The sequence below is a fragment of the Nomascus leucogenys genome, chromosome 25, assembly GCF_006542625.1.
Source record: "Nomascus leucogenys isolate Asia chromosome 25, Asia_NLE_v1, whole genome shotgun sequence".
In the NCBI taxonomy this organism is placed as follows: Eukaryota; Metazoa; Chordata; class Mammalia; order Primates; family Hylobatidae; genus Nomascus; species Nomascus leucogenys.
In genome coordinates, this window is record NC_044405.1 from 27,007,073 (window position 1) to 27,021,578 (window position 14,506).

The 14,506-nt window shown below is 50.3% G+C and overlaps 1 protein-coding gene across 1 annotated transcript in view; it reads right to left on the reverse strand.

Annotated features, from left to right (window-relative positions):
• C2CD2 (C2 calcium dependent domain containing 2) overlaps window positions 1–13,827 on the reverse strand; it is a 69,149-nt gene extending 55,322 nt beyond the window's left edge. The window contains exons 1-2 of the mRNA XM_030806264.1: window positions 13,178–13,827; window positions 1,958–2,056 (exon numbers count right to left, since the gene is read on the reverse strand). Of these exons, the coding sequence (XP_030662124.1) occupies window positions 1,958–2,056; window positions 13,178–13,456 (378 nt within the window). The 5' untranslated portion in view covers window positions 13,457–13,827. The remainder of the gene's footprint in view (window positions 1–1,957; window positions 2,057–13,177) is intronic.
• Window positions 13,828–14,506: the final 679 nt, after the last annotated feature.

The following is a 14,506-nucleotide window of genomic DNA, read 5'->3' on the forward strand; positions in this document are numbered from 1 at the left end:
AAAAAGAGAAAATAATTTCATTATCCAGCAACAGGAGATGGGTAAGTGAGCTCCGGTTCATCTGGAATCCTGAATCATAGTTGAAGCAAAATGAACTACAAAGAAAAGAACTACAAAAACCAACCTGGAGAGGTCTCAAAATTATGGTGATCTACATAGAGAAAGCTTGTTGCAAAAGTGTACATAAAAAATGATAAAAATGTTAAACACACAAATACCCCAGCTGTCACAGAGATACATAAGAGGTGGGGTGAAGGGGCTGGCAACACTCTCCTCCATTTGGGGCCACACAGGCGTCCCCTCCTTGCTGTCTGCTAAATGGTACCCACACACAGCTAACCTGATAATAAAATGCAGACAGAGCCATAAACATCATACAGCAACACAGGTAACATATAAACACAGGCTGAAAATGAAGAAAGAGCAGCCCAACTTTAGAACAGTCATCACTATAGGTAGAAAGAGGAGGAATGGAGGATGGAACTTCATTATAGATGATGCTTTCAAAAATAGATTCTTTATATACACATATGGGAAATATACATGTGAGTTATGGGGAAGGGGGGAAGCACTGATTCCTTCTTTTCTCTCCTAAAGTGAGACCATACCCTCATGTCTAACTGCAACTCTAGACTGTAAACTGCAAATCAGTGCATTCAGCAGCCAACAAGAATATTGTATTTCTCCATGTGGAGCTGGCCTTTGGATTTGCTAGTTATGCTGAACGTAACTGGCAAATAAACCATTTTTATTAATGGGGAAAATTCAGAGCCCAAGAGTAAGAAATATATAGTAATAATAATAATAATAATAATAATAATAACAACAACAACAATAGTATAATAAGTACAAGGGTAAGATTTGTATTGAAGAAAAAATTTCAGCTGGTCATGGAGAGTCACATCCATAATCCCAGCACTTTGGGAGGCTGAGGTGGGAGGATCACCTGAAACTAAGAGGTCAAAACCAGCCTAGGCAACATAGCAAGACCCCATCTCTGCAAAAAAAGAAATTAAAAAATTAGCCAGGCACGGTGACACACGCCTGTAGTCCCAGCTACTCAGGAGGCTAAGGCGGGAGGATCCTTTGGGCCCAGAAATTTGAGGATACAGTAAGCTGATGCCCCTGCACTCCAGCCTGGGCAACAGAGTGAGATCCCATCCCTAAAACAAAACAAAACAAAGCCAAAAAAGAGAGAGAGAGAAAATGTCTTAGGACTTATTACAGAAGCTTTTACGCTTTATGGTATCTGACCAGTCTAGTAAGTCGAGCATATAAACTGTTAGCAACAGGAAAATGAATTCTACATAACATCTACATAGTTCATATATACATAAATATATGTATATAAATCTAGATACATCATAAATATATAAAGTCTACAACCCAATGTGCATATTTGAGCAACAGATATCAGATGTCCTGAGATATGATTCACCTGTCGAAGCTGTACAAATCAATGGTTTTTAATATATTCGCAGAGTTTTACAACTATCACCACCATTAGTTCTAGAACATTTCATCACCCCAACATGAAACCTTCAACCCATCAGCAGTCACTCTCCATTTTCCCCCAAGAGTCCCTCACCCAGGCCCCGCAACACGAACCTCCTTTGTGTCTCTGCAGGTTTATCTATTCTGGATCGTTCATATAAATGGAATCACACAGTATGAGGCTTTTTGTGTCCAGCTTTTTCTACTTGACACGGTATTTTCAGGGTTCATCCGCACCGGAGCGAGTGTCAGAGTCTCGCTCCTTTTGAAGGCGGAATAACGTCCCATTATGTGGACGGATCACACTTTCTTCATCTACCCATCAGCTGATGGGCCAGATGGTTGTTTTGATTTTTTTCCTAGTGTAAGGGTTCTGCATTTTCGATGATTCTAAACAAAGCAAACTCCCCGCCCCCAGCATCAAGTTCACCTCCTCCTGCAGGGAAAGGGCTCCTGGGCTCACCTTCTCCTCGGCCGACCTGAGCACGCTGGAGACCTCCTGCACCACCAGCTCCAGTGCCTGCTGCCGCGGGTCCTCCTCAAAGGACAGGAAAGGCGGGCCCTGGAACACAGGGGCAGCATGAGGAGGGCATGCACAGGAGGGGATGCATCTTTTAAATTACGTATGTGTTTAAAGTTCTGAAAAATTAAGAAAATGTACTAACACATCTTTCTGTTAACTCTGTGCTTCTAAATAGCAGCAATGGCTAAATATCAGTAGGTTTGCACATCCAAGGAGCAGCTGGTAATAGACTGTGCTCAGTGGGCAGGATTCAGTTATGGGAGAAGGCTGGGAAAGGACAGGAACCCGGGAGCAAACCTGAAGACGCGGCAGGAAGGCAGCGAAGGGTGTTTTGAATCTTCCTGCTGACAGCTTAAGGAAAGAAACAGACTCTTGGGGCAGGGCCGCTTCGTGCAAATCAGAGGATCTGTGGGTCCAGCAGTGCACCTTGCCCAGCACAGCGGGCTCCAGGCTGTGTCCCCCCTGATTGCTACGGACAGTCCTCTATTCTGGTCTAGGAGAGGCACCTCTCCCTGTTGCGTGTGGTTGCTGTCGCACGGTTACTTAGGGTATCCCCCATTCTCCTCTCCTACCCCCCAGGGGCTGGCCTCTCCCTGGGATCTGAGAGGGTGGCCAAGATTCCTTGGCTGGAAATGATCCCGCCTGGTGGCTGCCCACAGAGTAGACTCCTCAGCCCCTACTTCACAGCCCTCTGGAGCCACCTGGCCCCAAGGTTCACCTGTGCCCGTGGCTCTGCATGTTCCCCCAGCATCCTTCCAGGAAACTCGGTCAACTCATGTCTGTTCTGGTTCTTCCAATTAAAAATCTCCAAGCAAGGCCAGGTATGGTGGCTCACACCTGTAATCCCAGTACTTTGGGAAGCCAAGGCGGGACGATCGCTCAAGGCCAGCAGTTCGAGACCAGCCTGGCCAACATGGTGAAACCCTGCCTCTACCAAAAATACAAAAATTAGCTGGGTGTGGTGGCACACGTGTACTCCCAGCTACTCAGGAAGCTGAGGCACGACAATCACTTGCACCCAGGAGGCGGAGGTTGTATTCAGCTGAGACCACACTCCAGCCTGGGCGACAGAGTAAGGCCCTGTCTCAAAAAGAAAAAATAATCTCCAAACGAGTGATGCACAATTAAATGAACAGGACCACAAGGCAACAAGGCCAACGTTTTATAACAAAGAAACCGGGGCTTATGTGGCCAAGCAAGTCTTGTCCTTTCAAAACTAAGCTCTCGAGAGGCCAAATGTGTATGTCAACAACACAACCCCGGATCGAAACTCTCCTTGAACTCTGTTCCTGACATGCTGTAGAAGGTACACCACGTTTAAAAAAGCTCTGACTGGGTGGTTAAAAAACACGCAGCCCCACAAGCTCCCGTTGTATCTCATCTCCGCTGTGGTGAGCTAGGTCCAGCTACAAGGCGTGACCGAGGGTGGGAGAGGGGAAGTGGTATAAACCCTTGCCGTGGCGATTCCAGCAAGCATGGTGCAAGTGAGCAAGTGATGAGGTTATGCTGTGGCTATTTCTCAAGAATTCCCAACGACCCGTGTAAACCTAAAAGGGACAGGACATTTTGATTTGTACACTTCTAACCTCACCGTGTTCTTGCACTGTCTATCTCATCCCCCAAAAATCAGCAGAGAATTAAATGTACTGCTCGAGAGGGCTGAAATCACAGTTTCAGGGCTGCTCTGCTGGCATTCTCTGTGGTGGGAGCTTGCTTGAGTGGGACCCGCTGGCCAGGGCCATGCTCTGAGATTGGTGATAAGACGGTTCTGTGCACCAGGCTCTCTGACCTGAGAGAACAGAACCTAGTACAGAGGCCAGTGCCAGGCAGGGAAGCATGAGCAGGCAACATGCCAGCAGCTCGGAGGATGCAGTGGAGAAACAATGTACCTTCTGTAGTAGCCTAAAGATACGATGTTGCCTTATACCAGCCTGGGTGCAGACTCATGCTCCCCTGGGGCGGCAGATGCAGTGTTTACCCTCTTCCCTTGCTACCTTCTGAATTCAAACCTTGAAAAGAGTTTGCAGCCGGGCACCATGGCTCATGCCTGTAACCCCAGCACTTTGGGAGGCCGAGGCGGGCGGATCACGAGGTCAGGCGATTGAGACCGTCCTGGCTAACATGGTGAAACCCTGACTCTACTAAAAATACAAAAAAAAAAAAAAAAAAATTAGCCGGGCATGGTGGCAGGTGCCTGTAATCCCAGCTACTCTGGAGGCTGAGGCAGGACAATGGCGTGAACCCGGGAGGCAGACCTTGCAGTAAGCCGAGATCGCGCCACTGCACTTGAGCCTGGGCGACAGAGCGAGACTCTGCCTCAAAAAAAAAAAAAAAAAAGAAAAGAGTTTGCTGGAAAACTTAACGTCAAGGGGTGGTCTCACAAAGAAAATAAGTTATTAAGAGAGATTGCTTTTCCTTTTCTGATCTGCCTAGTCCTTGAGTTTCAGGAGGAGGGTGTGCCTGCCTGCCACACACAACCACAAATTCAGGTATCTCTGCATCTCTGCTGCTGTGTCAATGCTGAGAGAACCCTCATTCCAGACTCCATTCCATTTAGACTAAAGGAAGACTTTGTGTCCACATGGAAAAAGAAACATACAAGAATTGCCAGGAAAACACTGAAAAAGGAAGACAAGGGTGACTAGCTCCACCAGATATTAAAACAGACAATAGAAACCCCATAATTAAAACTGTGTGGCTCTGGTGCACCAACAAACATATGCACTACAAATGAACAATATAACCACCCTGAAGGGGATGGGAAAAATATGGATATAACCTAAGAAGCTTGGAAAACTGTATCTTGACTGCATATAAATGCTATAATCCAGTAAATGTGTTTCATAGGTTGGGAACTCAGAAACTACTTTATGCATATACTAGAACAGAACACATAAGTAGTAAGTAAATAAGACAGCAGGTGTGCAATGTCTTACTCTTGGAGAAGGGAGTTAAGAAGAAGAAAGTGAAAAAACTAAAATGAACTCTGTACTGTTGGACTAGAACCCAAGGTACAGGATACAATCATGGTTTTCAAGATAAACACAGAGAGAAATACACAGAAATACAGACATGTGCACACGTGCTGGTATTCACATGTATGTTTGCTATTGCTGAACACTGAAGGGGAGCAATGAGAACCAAGCGGTAATGAACACACCCAATGCCTAGGTATTGGTTTCTAAACACTTCTCCAATAAAAGGAATCAGGGCTGCTTGAAGAAGTGGTTGAATCCAGGGCCTGTGGGGAGCCAAAAACAAGCATTTTGTGGAAACATGAAGGAAATGAAAAAAAAAAAGTGGGCTTGATGGAAGAACACAAGAGGCTACTCTCAAAGGAGCACCCTAATGGCCCAAAGGAGAACAACTGAAGGAACGGATTCGGTTTGGCTCTGTTTGTAACCCCCATGAGTCAAGGGAGGGACCTGTAATCCTCACCTGCAGAGGAAGGAGGTGACTGGATCATGGGGCAGTCTCTCCCATACTGTCCTCATATAGTGAGTTCTCACAAGATCTGATGCTTTTATAAGTGTTTGGAAGTTCCTCCTTCCTTCTTCCCTCTCCTGCTGCCTTGTGAAGAAGGTGACGGCTTCCCCTACCATCATGATTGTAAGTTTCCTGAGGCTTGCCCAGCCATGTGGAACTGGGAGTCATTAAATGTCTTTCCTTTATAAATTACCCACTCTCGGGGAAGTCCTTTATTGCAGTGTGAAAACAAACTGATACAACAATATAATAAATAGTGATAGTATGGGATTATAACCCACAGAATAAAATAAATATCCATGAGTCCATACTGAGCTAAACAATCAGATAAATATCTCATTGGAAGAGAAATGACAGTTCTCTCCTGTAGTAGAGCTCCAAATAATAAAGACAGTAAGGAAGAGGAAACAGAAAGTCACCATCAAGCGAACTGCACCTGCATCATCACTGCACACAAGATACACCAATGGTTGCGAAATCAGTGAGGAATAGTTTAAGGAGCAACGGGACCTGTACAGGCTCAAAGTATCTCCCCACACTACCTGTTAACCACAGCAGGAAAGATAAAGGAGGTGACATGATGTGGATCTGTGTCCCTGCCCAAATCTCATGTCGAATTTTAATCTCCAGTGTTACCAGAGGGGCCTGGTGGGAGGTGAATGGATCATGGTGAATGGCCTGGTGGGAGGTGAATGGATCATTCTCATGAATGGTTTAGCACCATCCCCCCTGGTACTGTACAGTGAGTGAGTTCTCATGAGATCTGGTTGTTTAAAAGTGTGTAGCACCTCCCGCCTCTTTCTCTCCCTCCTGCTCTGGGTCATAGAAGATGATCGTCACCTTCCATCATGATTGTAAGTTTCCTGAGGCCTCCCCAGAAGCAGAACCTGCTATGCTTCCTGGACAGCAGAACCATCAGCCAATTAAACCTCTTTTCTTATAAACTACCAGTCTCATGCATTTCTTTCTGGCAATGCAAAAATGGACTAATACAGGAGGAGACATAAAATACAAGAGGATGACCCCAGCGGAACTCACCTTAACCAAGGCACCAAGCTCAGCATCCTCTGCAACAAGACACACTGACATCACAAGCCCCAGACACAGTGCACACCACTTCTGTGGTTTGTATAATCTCACTCCAACCATATGAAAATGCTAGGCAAATGGAAAGACAGTCAGCAAAATAATGATCAATAGTCTTCAGTTATCAAGGTCATAAAAAACAAAGACTGAGAAAGCCTGACAGACTGAGGTGATGAAGAAGGAACAACTCAACGCCACAGGTACCCTTAATGGGACCCTAGAACAATACAAGGAGACAGGTGGAAAACTGGTGAAATTCAAAGAAGGCCTTCGCTTTAGTTGTTAGGCGTTGTGATAATGTTAATTTCTTTCTTTCTTTCTTTTTTTCTTTCTTTCTTTCTCTTTTCTCTCTCTCTCTATCTCCCTCCCTCCCTCTCTCTCTCTCTCTTTCTTTTTTGAGACGGAGTTTCACTCTTGTTGCCCAGGCTGGAGTGCAATGGCGCGATCTCGGCTCACTGCAACCTCTGCCTCCCGGGCTCAAGCAATTCTCCTGCCTCAGCATCCCGAGTAGCTGGGATTACAGGCATGCACCACCACGGCCAGCTAATTTTGTATTTTTAGTAGAGATGAGGTTTCTCCATGTTGGTCAGGCTGGTCTTGAACTCTTGATCTCGGGTGATCCGCCCGCCTCAGTCTCCCAAAGTGCTGGGATTATAGGCGTGAGCCACCGCGCCTGGCCTAATTTCTTGAACTATTACATTAATCTCATTGTGTTATGAATCATAGTAACATGGCACCAATGTTAATTTCTTGGTTCTGATCATTGAGCTGTGGTTACACAAGGCTGAGTGAGGAATATATGAAAGCTGAATTATTTTTCCAACTTTTCTGTGAAAGCAGTTCAAAATAAAAAGTTTAAAAAATAAGACTTTAAAGAGAGCAGCCCACCTTTATTGTCTCACGATGTGCCAGGCATTTTGCTACATGCCTCACACAGACCTGATCTCACCTCTAGGAGAGTGGATTTTGTTTTCTGGATTGAACTCAAAGTTTTCCCTTCTGCAGATGATGCACAGAGAGTCTCCCAGGATCGCACAGCTAGGAGGGTAGAGCTGGAGCACAAAGCCAGCCCGCAACCAGCTCCAGAGCTTCCCCACGGGCTCTTCCATGGGCTGAAGTGCCTTCCCTCCTCAGCAACCTACCAGGGGCCCGCGGGAGTGGAAGTTAGCGTTGGGGGAATTTTAGTTGATGTGAACACTACACCCACACTTTCCTGAATTCCTGTCTTGTTGGGAGAATGGGTGAGTGCAAAGAACAAACTGAACTGGCTCCTATTCCTGGGTTTTGCATTGATGACTTGCAAAGTCATCAGAGCCTCCTTTAATGTTGATGCTTTACAAGTGAAAAACAAAGCACATTAAACAGCTTGTTTTGCCTGGGCCTGGCTGGCTCCCAAGACAGAAGGCCTGAGTCCAGATGGGGGAATGGGCATCACCGCTGTTTCTCCTCCTCCAGAGGCCCATCATTCACCCCGCTGAGACCAGGGCCTGCCCCGAGCCGGCTTTGTGCTGCTGGGCACTGGGTCTGGCTCTGCCCCAGCTCACAATGCCGGGAGCCGACCAGGGCATAAGTGACTCCGGGGGGGTCGGGAGGAGGGCAGGGCGGGGAGCATCGTGGCTGAAGGGGAGGATCAGGGACCTCTTAGCTGAGACCCAAAAGATATAGAGAAGTTAAATAAGCAGGAAAAAAGATAAGAATTCCAAACAAAAGGAATGACCTGCGGGAAGGCCCACACAGGAAAGGTCCCTGGACACTGGAGCAACAGAAGGGGTCACGGTGGAGGGTGCAGGGTTCACAGCCCCAAAGAGGCCCAAGTTCCTTCTACTGGAGGAGGGAAGGGCAGCTCCATGGCCCTTCCCCACAGTGGCCACCACAGTTCTACCAACTGGCTTCCTACACCACAACCACTGTCATTGGTCAAGGAGTTTGGACTTCGTGAGCACAACTGGAAGGTCATTATATAATGCAAAGACTCTGAAGTCTGGTGGCCACTTTGTTTACTTTTTAAATGCAGAAACTCCTGTTCAAGTCAGTGCTATTAATAATGTGTTCCAAGTCCACACAGCATCTTTCTTTCTTTTTTTTTTTTTTACAAAGACCACAATGATCATAGTCTTGATCATTTGCATTTAGAACATTCCTCTAAAGAAACCCTGGGCTGAAGGACTAAAGAAACAAACAGCGTTAGGGACCCTCCTAGTCCGGGGCCTCATCCCACTCAGGTGGGCCGCTACTAGACAAGCCCAGAGCATAGGCCACAGAACACAGGCCTCGCTTCGGGACAGGTGCTGCCCACACGTGGTCCAGACAGCATCAGCCTTGGGAGGAGTGCTGAGCAGCCCATGGGCAGGGGCCATCGGAGGCAAGCATGCTGGATCCTAGAGTCGAGGAGACTGTAGGACAGCAGTCCCAGAGACTCCCAGGGGGATGTCGGGGGCGTAACTGATTATCATGGACCACTTTGTAAATATTGACGTAATCACAGGGGAGCAAAAGGAAAATCTCAACTGGTGCTTTTGGATACCATAATATTAATTCTCAGTCTAAGCAGCCTGACCTGAGACAGAGCCAGTTCTGGGATCTTCTGTTCTGTGTGACCAAAGAGTGATCACATCAATGGGAATTAGGGGTCTGCAACACCACACCAAGTGGAGAGGCAAGAGTCAAAGCTCAAACAACTGCTTTTACGTGGTGCTGGGTGAAAGAGGAATTCTATTTACACTGTTGGTGGGAGTGTAAATTAGTTTGACCATTGTGGAAACAGTGTGACGATTCCTCAAGGATCTAGAACTACAAATACCATTTGACCCAGCGATCCCATTACTGGGTATATATCCAAAGGATTATAAATCATGCTGCTATAAAGACACACGCACACATACGTTTATTGCGACACTATTCACAATAGCAAAGACTTGGAACCAACCCAAATGCCCATCAATGATAGACTGGATTAAGAAAATGTGGCACATATACACCATGGAATACTATGCAGCCATAAAAAAGGATGAGTTCATGTCCTTTGCAGGGACATGGATGAAGCTGAAAGCTATCACTCTAAGCAAAGTATCACAAGGACAGAAAACCAAACACCGCATGTTCTCACTCATAGGTGGGAGCTGAACGATGAGAACACATGGACACAGGGCGGGAAACATCACACACCAGGGCCTGTTGGGGGATGGGGAGCTGGGGGAGGGATAGCATTAGGACAAACACTTCATGTAAATGACAAATTGATGGGTGCAGCAAACCAAAACATGGCACATGTATACCTATGTAACAGCCTGCACGCTTTGCACATGTACCCTAGAACTTAAAGTATCATAATAAAAAAAACGAAAAAAAAGAAAGAGGAACTCTGATGGATGGCAGGTGTGTACTAGCAGCTTCTCACCAGTGATTCTCAACCATGGGACACCCTCACAGTGTGCTCCTCAAGCCTACTGAGGCGGATGTGGGGGGCAGGCATGTGTGTCACTAAGCTCTCTGGATGAGACTCCTGTGATCCCTGCACACCTGGCGTCCACCTGGCCAGCAGGCAGATCAGCAATGGTTTCCTCTGAGGTCAGTGCAAATCACTGTCACATATAATTCAGACCCCTTTCTGGAGTGAGGGTGGGAATCCGAGGTCCCCTGCGATACAGGGAGTCAGTGCTGCTGCAGTGGTCCTCAGAGACCAGGAGGACTCCTCCGGTGCTGACCAGTCCTTGGATCCTGGAAGGTGCGAGCCCCACCGTTTGGGATAACACATTAACAAGTCTACTCTCTGAGCTCTCCTTGCCGGCTCTCATTTAAAGGAAACATTCAGGTCTCCAAGTTGAAACTGCTTCCTACAAGGGAACAGGCTGCAGCCACCGATGGGCAGACCTTGGCAAATTCCTCCAGTTCACGGGCCTCAGTCTCCCCTTCTGGAGAAGGAAGGGGCTTGGCTAGAAGAGTTTAGGGTTTCTTTCCATCTTAAAATACAAAGATGGGGTAAAACTTGGAATGGGAGGAGTTATTGTCTCCGTTGGACAGAAAATTCCACTTTTCAGACAGAATGCTGGATGTGATTAAGTTATTACCAGTGTCTTCTCAATCCCTAAGTGACAGGCTAGGAACTGGTCTCCTCCCTGGGTAGGACAGAGTGATATCAGGACAAGGCAGAAGCAGGAGGGGGAGCACTAAGCTGTGGCTCTCCGGGCGACAGCGGGCTTGGAGTGTCAGCCCTAATCTGGGATTAGGGGGAATCGAGGTGGGGGAGGGCATCGAGAAACTCCTGCCAGAGTCAGGGCAGCCACAAATGGACACAACAGCCCCTGCTCTCCTGCACTGCCATCACTGTCACAACAACGATGGTCCAGGATGCTGGGATGTGTGTGATAATCACTGGACTCAGGGCAGCCAGGAATGCAACCACCACTACCTGCTCACCCACAATGCCATCACTGACACAGCAGCGATGGCTCAGGATGCTGGGAGGGTGTGTGACCATCACTCACACGGAGCCCAGTCACCCAGATCCTATCTGCCTGCAAAACCTTCCATTTGAATGCAAATCAAATGACATTCCCAGGCATCAGGGCTGTGTTCCCCCACCCCCATCCCCAGGAAAGTAAGCGATACCAAAAACTGACATCACAGAACTAATGGACTATATCCATGCAAAAATGCCAGAGATGGCCCTGGGTTGCTTGAGCGTGAATCCAGGACACTGTTGCCTCTTCCAGGCAGGAGGTCAGGAGAGACAGGTGTCTGAGACTGCAGTGTGTGGCCAACAGCAGAGAGAGAACAGTGAAGGCGCAAACAAGGTGAGACCCTCTCTCCTCTCCCTGAACGCAAACCCTCCCTGCTCCCACACAAAGACTCAAGTAAAAAGTTTTCATCCAAAACTTTCAAATATTTCCTTCAGTGTTCTCAGACTGACTTGACCAGCCTAAGACAGCTGCCAGGGACATCCTCTTCTCTGCCTCTCGACTCTTCAGGCAGATGGGAATATGGAAGGATCATATCCAACGGGATCATATTTTCTGAAGCCAATCCATAGATGTCAGGAAACGAACCATCCCAAATATACAGGAGGTAGGGTCACCGCCTCTAAGCCTGAAACTCCAGAGTTAGAAGCTGAACTTACAGGTCATTCACCCAACACTTGCCTGCCTCCTACAAAGGACACAGATGAGACTGGTGCCCAATCACGCCACCAGCCTGGAGGGGCCTCAGCCTCAGAAGCCTTGATACCAGGTCAATCAGGGGTCAGTGATGGCAGCTTCCTGGGGAAATACCTGCATTTGCTCCTGGATGTGAGGCCAACAGGGGTGAAGGCTCCCACAAGAGACAGCTGGTTTCCCTGAGACACTGTCCAGCTCTGGACAGCTGAGGCACAGATTCTGGGCACCAGGACAAAAGTCAGTCAACTGACCCTGAAGCCTTTTTTCCTCCAAAAAGTACAGTCATTTATGTTCTTTTTCAAGAGTTCAAAACAAGGTCTCTTGATTTGTTGGATGGCTGTTAACTGATAGTCAAAGCTTTTTCGTTTTTTAATTCCATGGCCGTGTCTTCCAAGGCCATGGCACAAGGACCAGGCACAGGGCCTGCCATGGAATATTTTGAAGGTTGATGGGGCTGGACATTGAAAATTAGCAATTCTGCTATTTCCACAGCGAATGACCAGTGAGCTGCACAGGCAGTTGCAGGAAACTGTGGCCTGGAAGGGCGGAGCAGCGGCCAAGACTAGGGGTGCCTCCCCAAACCCACCCAGGCTCCAACTCCTCCTGTGAAATGCCTAAGAATAGTACACGCCAGGAGCTTGTCATTAAACTAAGATGTCTTAAGAGCAAAAATAAGTCAACGAGTAATCAGCGACTAGAAACACCCACAGGACTGTGAGGCAGCAGAGGTAAGACACGAGGCCCTTAGCTTGCAGGCTAGGGCAGCTGGGCTCACATGCCAGCTCTGCCGCCCACGAGCTGTGTGGCACTGGGCAGGCTGCTTGCCCTCTCCGGGCCTTGGTTTCCTCATCTGTAAAACAGCGATAACACCCATGTCCAGGGAGTTGTGAGGATTCAGAGATGGCAGACGCCCCAAAAGCCTCGCTAGGATGTCTGCCCAGCGGCTGGCCCTCAGCAAACGGTCACTATTTTTATATGCCAAGAAATGCAAGTCTTTGGAGATAAATTCTTGGTGAAATTCAGCTCTATGAGAGGCGGAAGCACATTGGGGTCACAGCTATTCATGTATCACATGCAAGCTCAGTAAGTGTCCGATCGGGCACGGGAATTCGCCCCGGGACTCCAGGCAAGGCAGGTACTGGCTGGCGCGGATGAGCACTTCTGACAGTCCCTTCAACTGCCAGCCTGTCCCTCGCGGAGCCCAGGGCCTGGAGCACCTGCCGTTTGGAGAATAAAATCAATCACTTTGTCTTGTCCCTCCGTCAAGGGGCCTCGCTCCCCCGTCTCTCTCCTAACTCTGGAGGATGGTCTGCGCTGGGGGGAGGACTCACTTCGCCTGGGTCAGGGGCTGCAGCGACGCCTCCAGGAAAGACCTCGGCCCGGACCGCCTGCCCCGGCATCGGCCGCCCCCCGGCCCGCAGTCCCGGAAACTCACCCCTTTCCTTTCGGCCTCCTCGTTCAGGGCGGTCACCCAGGCCGCCTGCCACTGGCTCCTCCAGCTGCCCAGAGTCAGGATCCAGGACAGCAGCGCGTCGGACCCCGGGCGCGGCCCCTCTCCAGGCTCCACTGTCCGCCGCTGGGGCTGGGGTCGCACCCTGGCCAGCGCCCACTGCGCCAGGTACAGGCCTACCGTGGCCAGGGCCGCGACGAAGAGCGACACCAGCGCGAGCCACTGCGCCTCCCCGAGCCACGAGCCCAGCCGGGCCATGGCCATGGCGCATCTCCGGCCCGCCTCGCCCCAACTTCCCCGGCAGCCCCGGGCCGGAGCGGCGGACTCAAGACACGCGCTGGCTGCGGCTGCAGCGCGCTAGGGGCGTGGAGGGGGCGCGGCGGGGTCGGAGCCCGGCGAGGAGCGTGGCCCGGGGCCTCCGGGCGGGGCAAGCGGGGAGGAAACGCGCGGCGGCCGCGGCCGGGGCTGGGCGCAAGCCCCGCACACCTGCGGAACAGGGGCGCGAGCGGACCCCGCGGCCCGCGCTCCCGACTCGGCGTCTGGGAAGTTCCTGGGCCGCTGCCGGCCGCGCTTCCTCCTGCGCGCGCCGCCCAGGGCGTCCCGCCCGCGGCCCAGCGGTGGCCGGAGGAGGCTCTGGCCGCGGGGCGGGGCGGGGCGGGGGCGGTGCCCGAGGGAGGGGGCGCGGCCGGGCCTGCGGGGGCCGCAGTCCTCCCCCCGCTCCTAACGCGGCGTGCCCCCGCCCCCTTAAAGGCCCGGCCGCCCGGCCCCGCCACGTGCGCGCGTCGCCCGCCCCTCCGGCGACTGCCCGCGGGCCGCGAGGTGACCCGGGCCTCCGGTTTCATCAGCCCGACCCCGGCGGCTGCTGTGCGGCTGCCTGGCTTGGCTCGTGTGCGCGCTTGCACAAGTGCGTGTGTGTGCACATGTGTGAGTGTGCGTGTGCACAGCGCGCAGTCAGGGTGATTTCGAGGACTGCCATTTGCTCGCCAGCAATACAGGCTCCAGGCTCAGTCTTCGGAAAGTCCCTGGAAATCCGTGGCTGCCCCTTGAGCCGGGGGCTGGGCCTCCCTTAGGGGGTGTGCTTCTCAGAGGCAAGGAGGGGCTCAGCACCGGGCCCAGGCCCTGCTCTGTGTGGCTGTGTTATTCATTCAGTGTGTGGGTGGGGCGGGGGTGCATGTGGTGTGATGTGTGTGGTGCATGTGGTGTGATGGGGGTGTGGTCCCTGTGGTGTGATGTGTTGTGAGTGTGGTGTGTGTGGTGCACAGGGTGGTGTGAGTGTGTATGTGTGGTGCATGGGTGTGGTGTGTGTGTATGTGT